The sequence below is a fragment of the Bos indicus x Bos taurus genome, chromosome 7 (genome assembly GCF_003369695.1).
Source record: "Bos indicus x Bos taurus breed Angus x Brahman F1 hybrid chromosome 7, Bos_hybrid_MaternalHap_v2.0, whole genome shotgun sequence".
NCBI classification, from domain to species: domain Eukaryota; kingdom Metazoa; phylum Chordata; class Mammalia; order Artiodactyla; family Bovidae; genus Bos; species Bos indicus x Bos taurus.
The window spans coordinates 72,610,643-72,633,477 of record NC_040082.1 but is presented as its reverse complement, the minus strand read 5'-3'; the positions used below and the strand labels follow the sequence as shown (position 1 = coordinate 72,633,477).

Below are 22,835 nucleotides of genomic sequence, written 5' to 3'. Positions count from 1 at the left end.
ATTACTGTGATACTGAATGGTTTGCCTTGGAAACAGAGATCATTCTGTCATTTTTGAGACTGCACCCAAGTACTGCATTTCGGACTCCTGTTGACGTATGAGGACTACTCCATTTCTTCTAAGTGATTTTTGTCCACAGTTGTAGATACAATGGTCATCTGAATTAAATTTGCCCATTCCACTCCATTTTAGTTCACTGATTCCTAAAATATCCATGTTCACTCTTGCCATCTCCTGTTTGGCCACCTCAAATTTACCTTGATTCACAGACCTAACATTCCAGGTTCATATACAGTATTGTTCTTTATAGCATCAGACTGTACTTTCATCTCCAGACGCATCCACAACTGGCGTTGTTTCCACTTTGGGTCAGCCTTTGCATTCCTTCTGGAGGTATTTCTTTGCTTTTCTCCAGTAGCATATTGAGCGCCTACCGACCTGGGGAGTTCATCTTTCAGTGTCATATTTTTTTTCTTAGTTTAGTATTCATTTTTAAAATAATAAACTCATTGTATGTTAACATAAATGTTTGCAGATATTTTTGTCTGGCTTAGTAAAAAACAGCTGAATTTTCATATTCACTTCTGGTTTTAGTCTTTTGTGATATATAGTTTTAGTTGAAGTATGTGACGAACATCTGGCTTCAGCCAGGTATGTAATTTTTAAGGGGCAGTATAATTTAGTGACATTAATTTCAGGACATTTACATTGTTGTACAACAATTACCACTATCCATCTTTAAAACTTTTTCATCTTCCCAAACAAACTCTCTACCCACTAAATCAGTTACTTCCCATCTGTCTCCGCCAAGCCTCTGGTAACCACAACTCTACTTTCTGCCACTATAAAATTAGACTGTTCTAGATACGTCATATAAGTGGACTCAAACAATGTTTGTCCTTTGGTATCTGACTTATTTCACTTGGTTATCCATGTCACAATATGTATCAGGTTTTTTATTGTCAAATAATATTCTTTGTATGAATATGCCACAATATCTTTATCCATTCATCAGTTCATAGATATTTGGATTGTTTCCACTTTCAGTTTTTATTATTAATGTTACAGTGGATATTAGTGTACAAGTTTTTGTGTGGGACATATGTTTTCATTTCTCTTGGGTATATATCTAGGAGTAGAATTGCTGAATCATGTGATAACTCTAGGACTTTCCAGGTAGCTCAGTGATTTAAAAAATCTGCCTGCCAATGCAGGAGACAGAGCAGACTCAGGTTTAATCCCTGGGTCAGGAAGATCCCCTGGAGGAGGAAATGGCCACCCAACTCCAGTATTCTTGCCTGGAAAATCCCATGAACAGAGGAGCCTGCTGGGCTACAGTCTGTGGGGTCTCAGAGTACCTTTCAAAGAACTGCCAGACTGCTTCCAGAGAGGTTACACTATTTTATACCCCCAAAAATAGTGCCTGATGGTTCCAGTTTTTCTACATCCTCACGTGCACGGGTGCTCAGTCACTTAGTTGTGTCCTCTTTGGTGACCCCGTGGACTGTAGCCCGCTAGGCTCCTCTGTCCATGGGATTTTCTTGGCAAGAATACTGCAGTGGGTTGCTGTTTCCTCCTCCAGGGGATCTTCCGAACCCAAGGATCCAAGCTATGTCTCCTGTATTGGCAGGCAGAGTCTTTACCACTGAGTCATCTAGGAAGTCCATACCATCACCTACAATTTGTAAAAATCTGTCTCTTATTATGGTCATTCTAATGGATGTTAAGTAGTATCTCGTGATTTTCATGTGCATATTTCTGATGATTAATGAGGTATATTTTTTTATATGCTTTTTGGTCATTTGTTTATCTCCTTTGGGGAAATACCTATTCAAGTACTTTGCCCATTTTTAAATTGAGTTGTTTGTCTTTTAAGTGATAAGTTGTAAGAGTTCTTTATATACTGTAGATACTAGACCCTTATCATATACATGATTTGTAAATGTTTTCTCCCATTCTGTGGGGTTGTCTTTTTACTCTATGATAGTGTCCTTTGGTGCATGAAAGTTTTTAAGTTGTGATGAAGTCCAGTTTATCTGTTTTTTTCTTTTGTTGCCTGTCCTTTTAATATCTTATCTGAGAAACCATTGCCTAATCCAAAATCACAAAGATTTTTTTTTCCAGCTATGTTTTCTTCTAAGGGTTTAATCGTTTCAGCTCTTACATTTAGGTCTTGAGTTAGTTTTTGTATATAGGGTGATTTTAGTAGGTCAGCTTCATTATATTGCATATGGTATCAGTTGTCTCAGCCTTATTTGTTGAAAGACTGTTCTTTCCCATTGAATTGTGTCTCAACACTTGAAAATGTAAAACCTAGAGGCAAAGTTTAAAGCCAGCTATGAAGGTTAGAGAGTATACAGTCCTCTAAAAGACCATCCTTACTTCTGTTAGCAACTGCAAGTTCAAGGTGTTCCTAAAACCACATGCAGGTGTAATAATTCACTAAAAGAGCTTACTGAAAGCTATTACAACTCATGGTTGCAGTTTATTATAGGGAAAGGATACAGATGTAAATCAGCTAAAGAAAGAAGCTGTTTGTGCAAAGTCTTGAGTTCCAAATACTTGTTACCCTCCTGGCCCAGATGTTTAACAATAGGCACCAAGTGTTAACCCACCAGGAAGGCTCACCACAGCTTCAATGTCCACAGTTTTTCACTGAGGCTTTATTACATAGGCATGATTGATTTGACTGGTTGCCTATGTAATTGAACTCAGTCTCTAGGTTGACTGATACTGCATTACTCAAAGTCCCCAGCCTAAATTACATGGTTGGTCTTTCTAGGGTGCTCAGCCCCACCATAAAATCCCATAGCAAAGATATTCTTACCAGGTGTGACATAGATTACCTGCAGAAGCTGAAGGTAGAGATCAGATTTCCCTTTGGGTAAAGCCAAATTTTTTAACTACACTGGGACAAATAGCCAGTTTCAGGGGCAGAGTTAGGAAAGGAATGAAACTTTTTTTTTTTTTTTTTTTTTTTTTACTGAATATCAGCTTTGTGCCAGGAATTATATTAGAATTGTGTATGGTCATCTCATTAACTTTTCAGATTAACCCTGAAAAGTATTGTTTATTTATTTTGCATGTGAGAAAACTGAGGCACATAAGCCAAGCAACTTCTCTCATTGCTGGAGCTAGGATTCAGACCTAACTTTCTCTGCTCCAAAGCCACGCTTTCCCTCAATACCAGCCCATCAAGATGGCTCCATTGCACAGTTCTGGGGGCACCGTCTACAGTTGTGTTCTCTGTGGGTGGTTTTCCTTATGCTTGTACAGTGAAACACCTTGTATCCCAGCCACCCTAAATAGCATATACCACCTGGATAAAAGCAGTGAGCTTCCAGACAAGTTCCTTGGGACTCTTCTGTGTATGAATTCTGGAGCCATCACCACACATTGCCTCCCACCTTAGCAAGTTAAAAAGGTTCATGAGTGTGTACTCCCTGGTGACCTATTTTGACACACCAGTAATAGTTGTCTCTTCTAGGTTGATATGAGCATCATTGAAGCTACTGTTTTTTTCTTCTCAGGCTGCTGTACAGGACAGATTGAACGAGCAAGAGGGTGTACCAAGTGTTTTCAACCCACCACCATCTCGACCCTTGCAAGTTAATACAGCTGACCACAGGATCTACAGCTATGTTGTCTCAAGACCACAACCAAGGGCAAGTTATTTCATAGCTGGAATCCCTCCCTTTTTTATTTTAAAAGTTCTTTTACTTGGTTATGTTGATCTCTGTATGATAGGAGCAAAAGGAATATTGAGAATATAAACCTGTTAGCTTGACCTAGCTCCTTGGTAGATTTATTGGGTGTATCATTTTTTTCTTGATTCCTTACTGAACCAAAGAAAGTAACTATCCTTTTTTTCCCTGTTTCTATGCCAGTTACTTGAAGAGTTTTCTGTGCCTTGTTTTGTGTTTATGACACTTTATCTACATGTATTTACGTGTCTAAAAATGTTTGTGTTTAGTAGATCCTGCACTTTTAAATTAATGTTTACTGAATTCTTTGCTGTTTCATTTTGCTTAATTTTAAGGTACTTCTAGGAAAATACTTGGAAGTTCTGTGGGAGCCTTGGCCATATTTTTGAAATTAATCTCAGGGCTAGTAGTAGCAAGGAGGTGATTCAGTTATATTCAGTTGGCATTTAAGAGTGTTTCAGGTACTTGATATTTTGCTGTTGGGAATCTAGAGATGAATAAAGAGGCATTCTTCCCTTTTCAGATTATTCGCAGTCAGATTAGGGAAGTCAGGTGTGTATGCTCACAGTGAACTCCAGAGAACTTTTAGAGTTTCTCTTTCTTATTCTTAAGAGTTAACACTCACTTCTTACACTTGAGTTTAAAATGTATTCCATCATTCCTTTTGCAGAGTACTTGGTAAGATTTAAAAAACAGAGTTTCTAAGTAGCTGTTTTAAAGTATTTAACAGTAGAAGAGCACAGAATCTTAGAGGATTATATGATTCAAGGAGTAGTTCAAAAGAATTTCTGGCAGTCCAGTGCTTAGGATTCTGCACTTGACTGCTGAGGATCCAGGTTCAATCCCTGGTCAGGGAACTAAGATCTCACAAGCTGTGCAGTGCAGTGAGAGGGGAAAAAAAAAAAAAAAAGAGTCCTTCTATATGTGCCCAGTGTTACTGCAGTTTGTTTTGGGCTTGACTGTGTTTGAGACCCTAATGTCGACTAATGGAGTTCCAGAGCTCTAGAGTTCCCTGGCCATGGACACAAAGAGGATATCACATTAACATAATATAACATATAATAAATGCTTTGTAAGCTATAGAGCCCTATGTATTCATTAGTTAATAATAAGAGCAGCAATAATCAATATTGTTAAAATAATTAACACTACTATTGAAATTAGCAGCTATTTGGAGATTTGTAATTGTGATTAGTATAATTATTCATCACTTACATACAGAGGTCCAAGGTAGTAATATTGGTTATCTTTCTTGTTATTTCTATATACTACATTTTAATGTGTTAACTCTAAAAATGAAAGAATGAATATTTATGATTTGGGGAGGAAAACTTGGAATTGAATTTGACAACTAATATAGGTAGCTGCACAAAAAGTGTTCAAGCAGATTTAATACAAAAATTATGATATTATTAGATGAAATGAGGTCCTAAGTAGTTGGTTTTTTAAGAAAGATGAAGTGGTCCAGGAAAAGAGAACCATATGTGACAGAAGGAGAAATCACATAAAGGACAAAAAAGAATGAAAATCTTATCTAGCAGTTAAGGTATTAGGGATTGGGAGAATGATATCTAACTTTGTTTTTGGAATTTCAGGGGCTGCTTGGATGGGGTTATTACTTGATAATGCTTCCATTCCGGTTTACCTATTACACAATACTTGATATATTTAGGTACGTACCTTTGTATCCATGTGTTTAGTAGCAACAGGGTAGACTTTGGAGCAGAAACAGATCAGACTAAGGTTTATGCTCTGATCAATTTCAACTTGCCAGTTTATCATCATTATTGAATACCTTTCCTAAAGTATTGCATATAGCATGAAAATATTTTCAGTTTTTCGAACGTAACAACAGATGTTATTTTCACAAATGAGTCTTCCTATATTTATTGTATCCTCCCTATCCCACCATGTTTTCCGCCTACATTCCTCAGTTAGTCTTCACACCCTTTCTGTTCCAACCTTTGTTACCTTTACTAGCTTCATACTCCTTATTAACTTTCACCCTAAACCATCTTACAACTCATAATTCCAACAGATTGACTTGCTCTGAAATGACCCATTTTTCCCCAGATTCCTCCTATAACAGTTTCACTATTCTAGACACCCCTTCTGTACATTTCCCTCTGTCTTGGTAATCCATAGGTTGCTGGCACTATAACCCTTCCACACGTGTGTACACCCTTGCTTCACACCGTCACTTTTCTTCTCACTTCCTTCTTTCACCGTTTGGAGAGCTCAGCACAAGAAGCTGCAGAAAGATTGGAAAATGTCAGGGGACCCAAGGTGCACATCAGACTTGAGTGTCTGATCTGGAACTCAGTAATAGATGAATCCACACCTAATCTTTATGGAGAACTAGAATGTTTATGGGCATCCAGGCCAACAAATGTAGCCTTGTATGCGTACAGCGCAACCTGTACCTGACTCTGAATACAGGCTAATCTTTGCCTTACTCTAGGCAACAGAGCCTGAAGGTATGGACCGACCAGCTTCAGAGGTGCATGTAAAAATCTTTAAAATCATAATGAAGATGGAGTTGATATCTCTGTTGTTTTGTTTTTTTTAAGCTAATTGTCCTAAATTGTGTTGGCCATTGGACTATATTGTGATGAGAAAGAACAACAACAAAAAATAATTAAAACCTTTATCCATTCATTCATAAAATTTGAAAACTTAGAGTAATAAGATAATCCTAAAATACTTGATTTCAGAGAAAATTATCAAAACATTAATCTTAAGGATTTCTAATCACTCCTCCACATACACAGCTTCTTTCTTTTATTTTTAATTTGCTCTGGAATGTTTGTGTCAATGAGTTAGATTTGATTATTCAGGAGAAATTCCAAGTGACATTGTGTATATATGGGGAATTTGTTAAGGGGATGAAGAACTGACTTAGTATTTGGTAAGGAGAGTATCATAGTGTAGTTAGCTTTTCTATGCTGAAATTTCTTCAAGTATATGAATATTGTTCACTTCCTTGGGGAAAAATATGCATGGCATGTGTTACTAATTTTAATGCAACTGTATCATCCAAGCAACTTGTTTAACGTTATGTAGCACCTTGACTTATCAAGCCCCTGCTCCTTTGCCTTTTATGGAAACCCAAAGGATAAATAAATGGTACTATACAAATGTGATAAGATGGCCTCTTCAGAAACAGATGTACCATCTTTAAACTTAAGTAACTGCCAAGTTTTCAACTCTGGCCAAGTGTTGTCTAGATCAATTTTATAACTTCTCTGTGGATGCTGTCAACCATAAATCACTGAGCAAAATTTACTTGCCCCATTGACAAGCAAGTAAATCATGAGTGCAAGTTTGGATTTGAAGTTCTTGTCCATAATCTGAATAGTTTGGGGATGTGGATTCATAATTCAAAATTCCAAGAGAACAGAAAGGAAAGGGAGAGGCAAGTAGAACAATCAGAAAGAGACAGCTCTGTTCTAGAACAGCACTGTCTAATAGAACTTTCTGTGATGATGGAAATGTTGTGTATCTTCGCTGTCTAGTGTGGAAGCCATTAGCCACATGTGGCTATTGAGCACTTGAAATATGGCTGTTGTGAGTGATGAACTAAATTTTTTTATTGTATTGAATTAATTTTCTTGGTAATTTTGATAGCCGTAGGTGGCTCTTGGCTGTTTTAGACAGTGCCATTACAAGAGTCTGAGGGCACAGCCTGACTCATGACCTTTGTGGATATTGGGTCTTCCTTTCCCAGTTCTTTTAGTCCTAAATTTTTCTGCAAAAAGCATTTAATATTTGTTTACGCCAGTGTTGAAATTTATAATCCTAGTAGTTTGCATTCTTCTTAAACAGGCTGTGGCACAACGTGCTGCTTTGTGGCTTTTGAGCCAGACTGTCTTCTCAGGTTTGATGGTCCACTCAGAGGTGTTTCACCTCCCCTTGCTGCCATGCCTGTGGCTCTGTATAGGAATCTTTACAAACTGGCCTATTCCGTATGCACTACAGTAAGCCGATTCATGTGATATTTATTCCTTCCTCCCCAGGTTTGCTCTTCGTTTTATACGGCCTGACCCTCGCAACCGGGTCACTGATCCCGTTGGGGACATTGTTTCATTTATGCACTCTTTTGAAGAGAAATATGGGAGGGCACACCCTGTCTTCTACCTGGGAACATACAGCCAGGTCAGTGCCACAAACCATATAGATGCCAATTTATTGATATGGTTCTATCCTCAAAGCATAGGCCAGCACTGATCATGTCATTCTTTTATTCAAAAACTTTAAATGACTTTTTATGGCTTATACATACACACACACACACACACACACAAGCCCTTTAGCTGGGCCCTCTTTGATCTAATCCCAACCTCATTTTGAGGTCTTTCCTGCATAACTTGTTTTCCTGTACCTTAGGTTCCAGCTAAACAATCCCCTTAACACACTTTGTAACGTCCCACCTCTGTGCCTTTGCTTTTACTTTACTGTTTCCTCTATCTGGAATGCCTTCCTCACATTTTTGTTAACTGGAATCTTGCCCATCCTTTACCAGCTCGTGTCTTGCCCCTCTTGTACCTTTCCTGATTGCTGCACTCTACCCTGCCTACTTATAGACTAAAATAGTCTTTTGTATTTTCATAGTGTTTTTTTTTAAATGTTATAGCAATTTCACAGTCTTCCTTATTTTATAGTTGTTTGTGTTCATGTCTTATCTCCTATACAGACCATAAGCTCCTTGTAGGCAAAGCCTAAGTCTTCTTGGATCCCTCACAGAACTGAATAAGGGCATAGACCATAGACTCAAGGCAGCACATCTCATTTAACCCAAGCAACACACACCTTTGACTGTTGTTATCTCTCAGGGGCGAAGATAAGTAGGAGTTCTTTGGGTATTGGGCACACCCCACTTCACCAGAAAACAAGGTAGAAGCACACGGTGGGCATGTGCCTAAGGACGGTTCTGTTCTGCAGCCTCCAGGATTCCTGAATCTATCTGGAAAAGGAGAAAAATGCTGACTCTGGCTTCCTGTCTGATTCTCCCACATCTGTTTTTTCTCACTGGCTGCTCCCACCCCATTCAGTAAGCCTTAAGCACCTACTATATGCCACACGTTGTGCTCAATGCTAGAGATACAGTCGTGAATGAGATGGGTCCTCTCATATACCCTCTTCGCTGTGATCCTGAGGGTAGACCACTATTGGTCATTCAGGAAACCTTAACTGAATTGTAATGTGTCTAGGAGTCTACAAATGGAAAAGCACACACAGGAATGTGGGATACTTGCCTTGTTTTTGAAGATCTTTTAAAACTCATGCTCTTTAAAATGCCCTTAGGTCTCTCATTTTCTCATCCCTGTTTGGCATGTGGCCAGGGATCTGGCTTATCTTCACAGTATTTATTATGCTGTAGCTATCAAGTGGCAAAATTCTCGTCTCCTTTTTCAGGTCAGATTCTCCTGTTTTTATCATTCTTTAGACTGGGAACAGCTGACTTTTCTGTGATTACATGGGGCTTTTTTCTGTCAGCCTGCTTATTCTTTATTCTCACTTGCCTAATACAATTTAAATCCTAACAACACTAAAAACTTTTTCATTGGAGCGTATTAGCATATGGACTTTCTATTGGGAGAGGAATGCCGGGGGTGTGAAGATAGAAAAGCCCAGGAGTTTTCTGGTTTTCTTGCTTCCCTTCTTTCCTTATTTCTTCTTTTGTTCCTAAATACATAGCTGTATCCATTAGGACCCTTATCCTAATTAAAAGCTTGAGGCACAGTCATCATCATAATTAGTGATCTTCTGTTTCTCACAGGCACTTAATGATGCCAAACGGGAGCTTCGCTTTCTTTTGGTTTATCTTCATGGAGACGATCACCAGGACTCGGATGAATTCTGTCGGTAAGTGGATTGTTTTTTTTCTCCCTCTTTTCTGATCTTATCTGCTGATAGTTGTGGTAAGCAAGTTCCTCTTACGTCATTTTCATCCCTCTCCCCAGCAACACACTCTGTGCACCTGAAGTTATTTCACTAATAAACACTAGGATGCTCTTCTGGGCATGCTCCACAAACAAACCTGAGGGATACAGAGGTAAGTTGTTTTTTTTTTCCCTCATTGAAATTGTTAGAATATCTTTCAAATAATCTGGATGGACACGCCATTTATCGCATGACTATTCTTTGGCCAACCAAACCTCTCAGCAGTCATAAGAGATGGGGTTGTATTACCTCCACTGTATAGTTTAGGTGTTGAAGCTGCTGGCCCACAATCATACAGTTAGCAAGTTTTGGAGCACGCTCAGGTCTGTCAGACTCTAGCCCACTTATTACAGTTAACCATTGCCAGAACCTGTTTTGTTTTTTAAAATACCCAGTCCTGGCCAGCAACTTGTCTTTAATCTTAGTGGGCTTTTTACCAGAGTCTATTCTTGTCATTAGCAATTTTACCAGAGCTTCTTACACAGTGAGATAGTTGTTCTAGTATGTTGAGTGCCCATAGGGATTCAGAAAGCTCAGATCTTTACTGACTGTAACAAACTCTTAACTGGAGGTAAATATCTTTAGAAGTCAGTGTAAGATGTACCAGCTTCCCTGGTAGCTCAATCGTAAAGAATATGCCTGAAGTGCAGGAGACCCAGATTTGATCCTCGAGTCGGGAAGATCCCCTGGATAAGGAAATGGCAACCCACTCCAGTATTCTTGCCTGGAGAATCCCATGGACAGAGGAGCTTGGCAGGCTACAGTTCACGAGGTCACAAGAGTTGGACACAACTTAGCAACTAAACCACCATAAGATATAAGGGCATCTAGTGAAGGAAAACATAGTTTACTTTGCAGCTACTTCTGTTCAGCAACTTTTGAGTATATATTGGCATACAGGTTCTGTGCTAAATCCTGAGAACCAAAGATGCAGTAGGTGGTTTGTCTGCATCCTGGAATCCGAATTGTTGTTCCTAATTGGTTTTTAAACAGCTGATAAGTCCTTGCATATTTGACATTCTAATATGGCTTTGGAGATGACCAGTGATAGAAGGAGACTAAGGGTATTTTTTATAGAAGCTTAAAATCTCTTCTTTTCAAATCATAAGGTAAAACTGTTATGGTAAAATCTTGGTTATTTGGAGGACCAACTTTCTAAGCTTGTTCAGAATAGAAAAGCTAGCCCTTTTTTTATTGGGTAGCATGTATGGGACATAGGAAAAGGGGATAAGGAAGGAATTGGATAAAAGGAACAAAAGATAAGGAAGATGATGGTTTAGATCATCACCAGTAACAGAAAACTGGAGAGTTGCAGCCTTGGCCTCTTTAGGCTTGACCCCAACCAGCACAAAGTAAGATTATTATAATAAGCAGTAGCCAGAGTCCTTGTGGAGAAGGCAGTGGCACCCCACTCCAATACTCTTGCCTGGAAAATCCCATGGACAGAGGAGTCTGGTAGGCTGCAGTCCATGAGGTTGCTAAGACTAGGACACGACTGAGCGACTTCACTTTGACTTTTCACTTTCATGCATTGGAGAAGGAAATGGCAACCCAGTCCAGTGTTCTTGCCTGGAGAATCCCAGGGACGGGGGAGCCTGGTGAGCTGCCGTCTGTGGGGTCGCACAGAGTTGGACACGACTGAAGAGACTCAGCAGCAGCAGCAGAGTCCTTGTATATCCTTTTTGCTCTGTCAAATAGACATCGTCCTTGAACTCTGCAGCCTGCTCTAGCATCATCATGACAACCACACCCCACCAGAAAAGCCTGTCCTACTCTAATCAGACTAATTGGACATAGGAACACGAATATATAACAACAACAACAACAAAAAGATTGAGAAACTAGAAGAGGAAAAAAGGTAGGCAGGGAATAAATGACACCTCCATTGTTTCCCAATTGAGACTAAAGCAGTTATCTCTTGCTTGTTGTGTGAACTCTAAGAATTAATCTGTTTCATCCCTAAGTCCTGCCCTTGATTTTTTGGATCTTCTTTCTGTCAGTCTCTCAGGCTTTAAGAGAAAACACCTATCCATTCCTGGCCATGATTATGTTGAAGGATCGGAGGATGACTGTGGTAGGACGTCTAGAAGGCCTCATTCAGCCTGATGACCTCATTAACCAGCTGACATTTATCATGGATGCAAATCAGACTTACCTGGTGTCTGAACGCCTAGAGAGGTACAGGGGAGTTCCTCTCTGGAACTGAGAGACCAGCTGCAGACGTGGGTGCCTTACCTGGGGCTTCACAAATCCTGACTTCTTCTCTGTGTTAGGCAACTTCAAAAGCCTTCTCCATTTAATGTTAAAATATTCATATATTGATACTTTGACCTAAATAACTCCATCAGATCATTTGTTCTTGGAGATGTCATTCAAAATAAAGATAAGACTGTGCTCAAGATCACAGATCATGTCATTTAAAATAGCTGAGCATGATATAAAGAACTTAAATATAAAAACTGAGGAATGGTTATAACTCCCCACGCCCTGCCATCATATAATATACAGAAATTAATGTAGAAAATTCAGGAAACACAGAAAAGCACAAAGAAAAAATTTTAAATAATTCATAATCCTACCACCACTTTAACATTCTGGGATATTTTCTTTTAATTTTACAGACACAGACACACAACACTCTACATACATACCCAATTTTTCAGAGAGAAAAAGAAATATCCTAAAATGTCAGTGTTTCCTTTTTGATTAATAGAATTCTGAATTTCTGTATTTTTCAAATCTGCTAAAATATGTGTGTGGTTTTTTGGTTTTATAAAAGCAACATATATAAAAATGCAGTTACCCAAGAAGGTATTTACCTATAAAATATGATATTGATGAACATTTGATGGTAATAATACTGAGTTACTTCTGTTAGGATTGGGGGGAAAGGGTAGTTTTACATGAAAAATTGAAAAGAGGTGGAAAAACTCGCCATTTCTTTTTCTGCCAAATTAAGACAAGAGACAGTGCATTTAGATTCTGCATGCTTTCTTTGTACTCTCTCATGATAGTGTGAAATAGTCTTCTGCCCAGATTGTCAACCTTTTTAACCCCCTAAAAAATTTTCAGTATAAGGAAACACAGGGCTTTGTGAGATTTATCTTTTCCTTTTGTGCTTTTGATCTGTCCACAGGGAAGAACGAAACCAGACCCAGGTGCTGAGACAGCAGCAGGATGAGGCCTACCTGGCCTCTCTCAGAGCTGACCAGGAGAAAGAGAGAAAGAAGCGAGAGGAGCGCGAACGGAAGAGGCGGAAGGAGGAGGAGGTGCAGCAGCAGAAGCTGGCAGAGGAGAGGCGGCGGCGGGTGAGGAGCCTGTCTGCTTCTGGTGACTCCCAGACTCACTCTCTTCTTAAGTGTGAAAGGAAAACACTAGTTGATAGGATTGTGAATGATTTAAATTCTCCATGCCGTTTTAGTGTTTACTACATTTTTCACAAAAAGTATTTTTTTTTTAAGTTTATTAAAACAAATATAAGAGTAAGTATAAAGGTTATGTAAAACAGCTCTGTTCCATGAAAAGGAAGCATAAACAGATAGTAAACAGTTCAATATGCTAATTCACAGCAATAGTGTTTAAACATTCAAGTACCAGTGTTAGGTCATCTGACATTTAATTCGTGGTCTTGTTTCATCATTGCATATTGCTGCTTGATTATAGCCAGTGTCTTTTAGTCCTTCCCTTTTTTCTAACAGTTGCATACCTTAACATAGTCAATAAATAATATATGTGATGCAGTGGTGTGCAATCAGATAAATATAATTTGAAGTAAGGTGTTTCTGACTCTTGCCAAGAAGTTTTTTTCCTGATACTGCCCAGTAAACCTACATGATATGATTGTATTTCTTGTTTCCTTGTTCCCTAATTGGAACCATAGTCTCACCTTTGCTTTGTGTCTCTACAGAATTTACAAGAGGAGAAGGAAAGGAAGTTGGAGTGCCTGCCCCCAGAGCCTTCCCCTGATGACCCTGAAAGTGTCAAAATCATTTTCAAATTACCCAATGATTCTCGAGTAGAGAGACGATTCCACTTTTCACAGTCTCTAACAGTAAGGACTGCCTCAACTGTGTGAAGTGTTAATGTCTGGGCTATAGATCTGAAAGCTTTTAAGGACTCTCAAGAATGTTGTTGGTTTATCTGCTGCTCTAATGAACAGAGGAGGAAGGGGGTAGAACAGAGAGTGAAGAGGGTACTGAATTATTGTAGGTTCCTTCAGGTCTAGCTGCCAACACAGAGCAGTTATTAAGATTCATTATGTCATGTTTGAGCTCTGCCAAGAAGAAAAGATACCTTACCAAGAAGTTCCACAGAAGACTCGGATGTTGGAGGTGGGAGACTCTCCTTTGCTGCTCGGCTTTCATTGGCTTCAGAATCCCATCAGCACCCCTTGCTGTGTAGAAAAGGCTCTATCCCCATGGCCCTAGAATGACTGGAATTACACAAGTGGATATAAGTGCATGTGCAGTTTTCATGCAGTTGTCACTGTTTGTTTCTTCTCAGGTTAACCCATAAGCCCCATGTAGTAGGGCTACATTGTATAGCTGGTGTCCATAGGTAAATAGTATTTGTCATTCCATAGGGATGTAGTTGGAGAAGGCAATGGCACCCCACTCCAGTACTCTTGCCTGGCAAATCCCATGGACAGAGGAGCCTGGTATGCTGTAGTCCATGGGGTTGCGAAGAGTCGGACACGACTGAGTGACTTCCCTTTCACTTTTCACTTTCATGCATTGGAGAAGGAAATGGCAACCCACTCCAATGTTCTTGCCTGGAGAATCCCAGGGACGGAGGAGCCTGGTGGGCTGCCGTCTATGGGGTCACACAGAGTTGGACACGACTAAAGTGACAGCAGGGATGTAGTTAAAAGCACAGACAGAGTCTTACAGAATGAGGAGCAAATTCTCATTGTTCTGTTGTTAATAGATGTCTCTCCTTGGTGAGTTTACTTAATCTCTACGCCTCAGTTTCTTCATCTGTAAAATGAGTATAATGGTCACTCTGTAGTAGGATAATTAGAATTAAGTTCGTATGTAAAGTACTTAACATTGTGCCTGGTTCATAGTAAACATTCAAATGCTATATTTTATGTTTTTTATCAGAAGGAATTATATTATATTTAGTGTTGGTATGTTGCCTTTATGTTTATATTGTGTTGGCATGTTGCCTTTCCAAATTTACAACCATACTATATTCTGCCATTTCCCTGATCCCTTGAAATAATCAGGAGTAAACTGCGTAATTGGACTTCCCATGGAGGCTCAGTGGTAAAGAATCCACCTACCAATGCAGGAGACTTGGGTTCAATGTCTAGGTCAGAAAGATCTCTTGGAGCAGGAAATGGCAAAACACCTCAGTATTCTTCTTGGGGAATCTCATGGACAGAGGAGCCTGACGGGCTAAAGTCCATGGGGTTGAAAAAGAGTCAGACATGACTTAGTGACTAAACAACAACAAACCGCATAATAGAAATGTGGCTGCTCTGTGGGTAGGTGAGGCTGGGTGGCACATTGATTACTTATTTCTGTTTAATTGGAGAACATTGAGCAAGTTACAGAATCTCTTAGAGGGCCTCAGATATATCGCAAATGTACAATGGAAATATGACTTGCCCTCTGATAACATTAAACTGAAGGTATTTTAGGCCCTGTGCTGGGTACCCTGTGAGTTATGCAGGTGAGTAAAGTTTGGTTCTGAAATTCACAGAGCTTGCTGACTACTAAGAATGTTAAGATGATTCAAAGAGCTAATTCACAGTAAAACGTTGTGAGGCATCCTGGTGAAATAAATAGCTTCTCCATTTTATTTCTCTCTCATTTATATACTGATTTATATGGAGGAAGGTACTCTTCATCCCTAACTTTGGGTATTTTATTTGGGAATAACATGAATGAGCCTCAAACAGGACCTACCATGTTGTAGATGGTTACTATATGTTCATTCCCTTGCCTTGATGTGTCTCCTAACTGCTGTTTTGTGTGTAGGTTTTAGCTTGCAACCATCTTGACTAACAGTTTCCCTGTAGTATGCCCAAGCTCTTCTGGAGCTTTTACTCCCCAAACTCTCATTACATATATGAAAAGCCTAACCAAAATTTGCTCTCCTCAGAGTTTTAGAGGAAAGTCTATTAGAATTGTGGAATAGAATAGACTTTTAGTTAAAGGGTAACCAACCAATTTGTTTTGTTAATAAATATTTAATCCTTGTAAGCCTTTAAAAAGGTTCACACTAAAAGTTATTTTAAAAAATAAAAACTAAGATGGAGAAATGAGGACAGGGCTCAAAGATAGGAAAGAAGTGTGACAGGAGGTATAGTGGCCCTGTTGGCTTTTCATTTAACATTCGTAGTGTTAATAGCAAGTAGCTGAAGAATGAGTTACAGTTTTTTAGTGCCCTCACAGACTGTGATCTTCCTGTGAATTCTACCCTCTATACATACTCTGGATGAGTGAATGTTACATGAAATGCACTGTTTGCACATGATACTCAACTCTTGACAGTGATTAAATGCTAGGATTAAAAAAAGGATAAAATGTACAAAAATCTCCAGCTTCTGTGAGTGGGCAGAAAAGTGGCACCTGACTTTCTCCTAAATAAATGCATATGAGAGAATCCAAATTAAACTCAGCCCAGAACTCATTTTTCTATCCATTACGAACCAAAAGGCACCTCTAGAGTGATTTTATGTGTTTCTTGATGGTTTTAGGGCATTGCCAGTGATAAAGAATGCCAGTGTTGTATTAGTGTTGAGTATTATCAAGCAGTGATTGAAAAAGGAGCAAGATGTTTTGCCCTTTTGTAAAACCCTTACTGGGTTCATACCAAGAATACTTGGTGCAAGTCTAACTGATGCATCTCAAGAAAAGAAAAGGAGAATGAATGTTAATGGAAATTGCAAAGACAGAAGGGAACTGAAAATTATTAAGGTTGACCAAAATATGAGAAATTTGTAAAATCATGAATGGATTAGATAAGAGAAAAATGAACTTACTCTTTAAATGGATTTGTAGCTATAGCCCCTTAAAAATTCTAAAGAGGTAAGTTTAAGTTAAGACAAACGCAGGAAGGACTGCTTCACCAAAAGGGAATATACTTATATGAGAGGTGGAATAAAAAGGAAATAGAAATAGATTTCCTCCAAAAAGTAAGTGTAACTTGACTAGTGTGTTCCTGATCTTTGTGAGGGACCTGAACGCAGTGTCCTTCATAGCACATCCCTTAGAGTCTTGTTAGAAATGGAATATGTGGGACTTCCCTGGTCTTCCAGTGCATGGGACATATGTTCAATCCCTGGTCTCAGAAGATCCCACATGCCAAGGAGCAACTAAGCCCGCGCACCACAACTGCTGAGCTCACACGCACTGCAATGAAAAGTTCCTATGTGCTACAGTGAAGATCCTGCATGCCACACCTAAGACTTGACACCACCAAATAAATACTTGTTTAAAAAACAAAAGGGACTTACCTGGTGGTCCAGTGGTTAAGACTTCATGCTCCCAACACAGGGGGCCTCGGTTCCATCCCTGGTCCGGGAAGTAGATGCTGCAACTGAAAGTTTGCATGCCTCAACTAAGAGTTCACGTTCCACAGCTAAGGATTCCACGTGCCACAACTAAAACCCAGCACAGCCAAATAAATATCTTTTAAAAAGAAATGGCATATGAGATGAATAGGACCATAGATCAGCCAGGGTGTGTATTCTTAATGGGTGGAGTTAAGAGAGAGGGGAAAATAAGAACTTACCTGTATCTTGTCAGAGCCAGACTAGAGTAAGAGGGCTTTCTCAGAGGAGAGGTCCACATGGAGGGTGCTGGTCCTGATCTCGATCAAGTTAAGGAGGTATCCACTTGTGGGGACACCCAGTGCAAAGAAGTCAGAGCCCAGGTGGCCTGGGAATGGAGTAGATATTAAAGCCAGAACCAGGTAAGGAGGGTGTACATTTGGAAAGAGGAATCAACTCTGAGCATTCAGCATATATAGAGGGAAATAAAGATACAGATGTGTATATGTATGTACACATTGCCTAGCTTTCTCCACAGAGTGTGCCTAGGAACATCAGCACCCCAGTAGCAGTGAACATACTTTTAGTACCTGGATCATGGTTTTTATTTATTTTCTTATTTTTTTCTTTCTTTGGCTACATCATGCAGCATGTAAGGTCTTAGTTCCCTAAGCAGGGATTGAACCCGTGCTCCTTGCAATGGAAACATGGAATCCTAACCACTGGTCCACCTAGAAATTCCCTAGGTCATGGTTTTTAAATGCCATTGTCCATTAGGAAGAACCAGGGAATGTCCCTGGTGGTCTAGAGGTAAAGAGTCCACCTGCCAATGCAGGGGACGTGGGTTCAGTCCCTGGTCCAGGAAGATCCCACATGCTGCAGAGCAACTAAGCCTGTGTGTTGTGCCGTAACTACTGAGCCTGAGTGCTGCAGCTACCGAAGCCCATGGGCCTAGAGCCTGTGCTCCACAACAAGAGAAGCCACTGCAGTGAGAGAGTAGCCTCCATTAGCCACAACAAAAGAAAGCCTGCATGTAGCAATGAAGACCAGTGCAACCAAAAATTTAAAAATTTTTTAAAAAGAATAATCAGGGCTCCTTGGAGAAATGGCTTATGAAAGTTAAGGGCTTTGATGGAAAATACAAGATTCGCCTGTAACACCTTGTGCCACAAAGCAAGAAATTATTCAGAGAACATCGGAGACAGGTCAGAAATACACAGAAGCCAGCTTCATTGGGCTTCTCAGACTCCATCAGAGACAGTTTGAGCATTAGAACCTATTGAATAAAATAGGGAAGCATGGCTCTATGTTAATAAATTGAAGAAAATTTGAGGAGCAGAATGTTCCTGGAGTTTCAGAGTACTTCCCCAAGAAATATTCCTTAGTTACAATGGAGAAAAGACTAAGAGTGAAGAGGCCTGGCAGGTCCCACCTTAATCAAGTGATCACAGTGGACATCATAGGTAATAGAGCAAATTGAAATTATACTCCACCTGAATAGTATGCATTGAGTAGATCACATCATTTCTATAACACTCCTGCTAAAGATGCATAACTGGAATTAATCATGAATAAACTTCAGATAAACAAATTAAGAGGCAAAATAACTGACCGGAAACCTTTAGTAGTGTCAGGGTTATGAAAGTTAAGGAAATCCTGAAAATTTGTTCCAGGCTAAAGGAACAGACTTAGGAGATGTGACAGCTACTAAATGCAACACACAATTCTAAACTGGATGCTTTTGCTCTAAAAGGCAACTGCCAGTACTTGAATGGAGCCTGAATGAAAATTTAATGTACATTTTTATAGTGTCAGTTAAGTTTCCTGATTTTGCAGGTTTTGTATTATGAAGGTAATTGCCCTTTTTGTAAAATATACACAAGTATTCTGGGATGATGGGACATTCAGTTGGTAGCTCACTTTCAGTTGGATTCAAAGAAAAAATACTATACCTATGCTTCTGACTTTTCTGTAACTCTTGACTATTCCTAAGTAAAAAATGTTTAGGGCTTCCCTGGTGGCTCAGTGATAAAGAATCCACCTGTCAATTGAAGAGATGTGGGTTCAACCCCTGGGTCAGAAAGACCCCTGGAGAAAGGAAATGGCAACCCACTCCAGTATTCTTGACTGGGAAATACCATGCACAGAGGAGCCTGGTGGGTGACAGTCCATGGGGTCTCAAAGACTAGGACTTACCAACTCAACAACAGCAAGGTTTGTTGTTTATATCAGACCAGTTTTCAAAGAAAGAAATGTATGAATTCATAGCAGGACTGGGTAACAAATCTCTTAAAAGAGCTTCCCTGCATTGCTCTGTGAAATGGATGGATTTTGAAATGAAATTTCAGTGTAATGCAGTAATTTTGTATCTCCAGGTCATCCTGGAGAGAGCTGGGGTGTATTTGATTTCATAGTTTTTGTGTGTGTATTTGTGTGTGTGTGTTTTCTCACTGCCCTTTTTCTCTGTGACCTCTGCAGGTAATCCACGACTTCTTATTCTCCTTGAAAGAAAGCCCTGAAAAGTTTCAGATCGAAGCCAATTTTCCCCGAAGGGTGCTGCCCTGCCTCCCTTCAGAGGAGTGGCCCAACCCCCCAACGCTGCAGGAGGCCGGACTCAGCCACACAGAAGTTCTCTTTGTTCAGGACCTAACAGACGAATGACACTTTTTCTTCCTCTTCTCTCCCACCCCAATCCCCAAAAGAAATGGAAAAAAAACAAAAACAAAAAAATAAGAGAGATTGATATTATTATTATTATAATACAATATTTTTTTTAAAGACTGCTGCATCCTAAGGAAGGATCAGAAACCATGCTGCCTGCAAGAGTCACCACCTGTGTGTGCACGCAAGGTTAGCAATGAACGTTCCCGCCGGCAAGCCCACCCTTCCCTACTCCCTCTGCACCACACACCTTCCAGTGAAAGGAGACTCTTCACCTCCAACCCAGCCAGTGTCCCAACTGGGGAAGGGCACATTCCCACTAGAGCTCATGCATTCTTGCTTTTATGGAAAATAAAAGTGAAAACCTTCATCAAACAGCTACTGCAGCGTCTCCTGAGGACTCGCTTCTCCCACCTCTAGAGAAGAGGGAAGAGAAGGCACAGGGCAGAGAGATGTTCCTTCAGCTTCCTACGATTTATGAATAATTTTAAATTTTTTTCTGTTGCTTTGTAATGACCAAAGGAATAAGGCTGACATATTTGTTTTCCTTAACATTATTTGATAAAGAGCCAGTTTTTAAACCCATGAATTTTTGCCCTGGGCTCTTCAGCCCACAAGAGTGTAATAAAGGTGCCCTGGGCTGGTTTGTGCTTATTTCTGCCATTGTCCCTCTCATGTTCCCAGAGAGGTTATTCTTTTTGGTCCAACTCTTGCTGTCCTTTCTTGCCACCTGTGCACCCCACTTGGGGCAATGGGAGGAAGTCCGGGTTTGTAGCCCTGCAAAGGTTGTGTATGTACCAATACACCGGTATGAACTCCATGTAGATTTACCTATACATAAAACTGCAGCTTTTCCTTGGAATCTGGGTTAGGTGGTCATTATGGGGTCTGAACCAAAGGATGGCACTTCATTCCTGACATGTGCATGCCCTTTCTGCCCAGCCCTGAGCCTTCCTGAATTGCCAAGCTTGGTGCCTTTCCAAAGGACTAACAGGGCCTGTGATGCAATCAACAGAACCATGTGAGAGGACCCTGCCTGTCTCCTTAGGAATGTGTGGTAGTGGTGGTTTAAAAGAAAGAACCATAGGCCTGAAGCAAGCCAAGACAGAACTCAGCCTCTGTAAACTGTTGGAAGGCACATTTCAGGTTTTGATGCAGCCACCTGCTGTGGAGACGAGTTTTTATCCTCTCTATTGCTGTTGAAGTAGTAGGGGTTTTTAGCCTCTGGATGTCTGTCTGTGGTTGAGTTTATGGTAGTGGGTACGTGGGTCAGACTGTGTCTTAGCATGAGCTGACAAGTATTCCAAAGTGTTCTGTGGTACACTGGTGTAGACTCAACATTGCAGCCTACTGAAGTTACCACAGTTCGCTAGCGTGTGGTGAGGCCAGGGGCTCATACCAAGGTCAAGCACAACTTGCTGGATTTGCAGTCTCCAGAGGCTTTCTCCTGCTTAGCTAAAACCTGAGGGCCGCCCTTGTAGGTTGCCTGACGTGGCTGCTGTTTTCTGCTGCCCCAGTGGTTGGCGTAAACACCCAGGGCCGGTGGGGAGCCCAGCAGGTGTCACCTGTGGGCCTTGAGAAGTTCGCAGTGGCCTTGGCACAAGTGTCTACAGCGCCATCTCCAGGAAAATGTAATCCCGCTCCTGGCTTCTGTCATCCTTCCACTTGGTTTCCTGCCATCCCATGACCAGACAATTGGGAAATTGCTGGCTGTTGCCATAAAATGTTATCTGAAGTGAATACCAGGATAAACCATGTTCTCCAGTCCACCTTATGTGAGAAGTTTGCTTCCTGCTGACAAGCACGCAAAGAGGAATTTTTTCAGTTAACTCAACCAACCTGCCTGCCTAGAATTTGCATTTCCCTGGCAGGACCTTTGCCAGGCTGGATGTACCAAGTATCTTTCCCACACCTCTGGGAAGTTGTACTTTTTTTGCCTAATAATTCAATCTGCATCTTCTTCTACAGTGTGCACTTTATGCCTCTTGCCTTTTGCTAACCGGTCCAGTGAAGGAGGTCCAGTGCCAGAGCATTAAAGTCCGTTTGTGTCAGTACAACTCTCAGGGTGGCCTGTCAATTTGCTTTGTTTTGTTTTTGTCTTTTTTTTTTTTTTTTAGCACTGCTTTACTCAGAGCAGTTCCTGTCTTCTTGCTGATCTAGACCTGCCACTCATCCCGCTCCTTTCCTCCATGAAAGATGCACATTTTGTCAATGCCAGTACAATCTGTATGTTATTCCCAAGGCCCTCTGGGAACTTGATGGGACCTTCAAGCGAGAAAACAGAGAAGCTGGTGATCCACAAGCATTTGCTCTTGTTTCCAAATTGCCTGATTATTTCATCTGTTTTCAAATGCCAGGTCATCAGCTAAACAGAAACACTTGTTTCCAGTTTTGTTCTGCACTTCCAAGCCTGAAGTTGTAGATTCGGCTGAATTTCCATAGGAAGTGACCAAGCAAAGATACCCAGTTGGAGTCAGTTGAATTTCTGCAGCCTCAGTTTTTTCTTCCACGCCTGCAGAATTTCCTGCAGCAAGTACTTCTTTCTCCTTGCTTTCACTATAATGTTTGGACAAAAAATGGCCAATGGAGAATACTTCTTTAAAAAAGAAAAACAAACTATAAACAAGCTAAAAAGAACCTAGAATCTTCAACTGAACAGTCATTATGAAAATTGCAAATGGTGCCAAGGCCAAGGAAAAAGTTACGGAAAATGACTATGGGAAGGAGTGATAACCCCCAGAATGCAATGATAACCCCCAGAACGCAAAGTCAGGGGAGTATTAATCTGGTGCTTGAAGAAGGAGCTCCACTTTAGAACTGGTTCTGTTTGTTTGTTTGTTTTTTTAAGGACTTGCGAGAGACGCAGCAACAAGAAATCCATCCACAAAGGATGCAGTGCCCCAACGTGTACTGCACCTGAATAAGTTACGTGATAATTTACTGAGGAAATCTAGTGTACTTTAAATTTTTTTCATAAAAGTTTACATTGTATTGTAGGTTAACATTAAATGTTTTATAACAAAATA

At 40.3% G+C, this 22,835-nt stretch overlaps 1 protein-coding gene across 3 annotated transcripts in view; it reads left to right on the top strand.

Annotated features, from left to right (window-relative positions):
* The window catches only part of FAF2 (Fas associated factor family member 2), a 71,429-nt gene extending 48,594 nt beyond the window's left edge, over positions 1-22,835 (top strand). For all 3 annotated transcript variants that reach the window (XM_027546923.1, XM_027546924.1, XM_027546925.1), the window contains 9 exons: positions 3,531-3,665; positions 5,300-5,376; positions 7,721-7,859; positions 9,484-9,569; positions 9,668-9,759; positions 11,648-11,825; positions 12,784-12,955; positions 13,555-13,698; positions 19,627-22,835. In XM_027546923.1, coding sequence (XP_027402724.1) covers positions 3,531-3,665; positions 5,300-5,376; positions 7,721-7,859; positions 9,484-9,569; positions 9,668-9,759; positions 11,648-11,825; positions 12,784-12,955; positions 13,555-13,698; positions 19,627-19,809 — 1,206 coding nt within the window. In that variant the 3' untranslated portion in view covers positions 19,810-22,835. The remainder of the gene's footprint in view (positions 1-3,530; positions 3,666-5,299; positions 5,377-7,720; positions 7,860-9,483; positions 9,570-9,667; positions 9,760-11,647; positions 11,826-12,783; positions 12,956-13,554; positions 13,699-19,626) is intronic.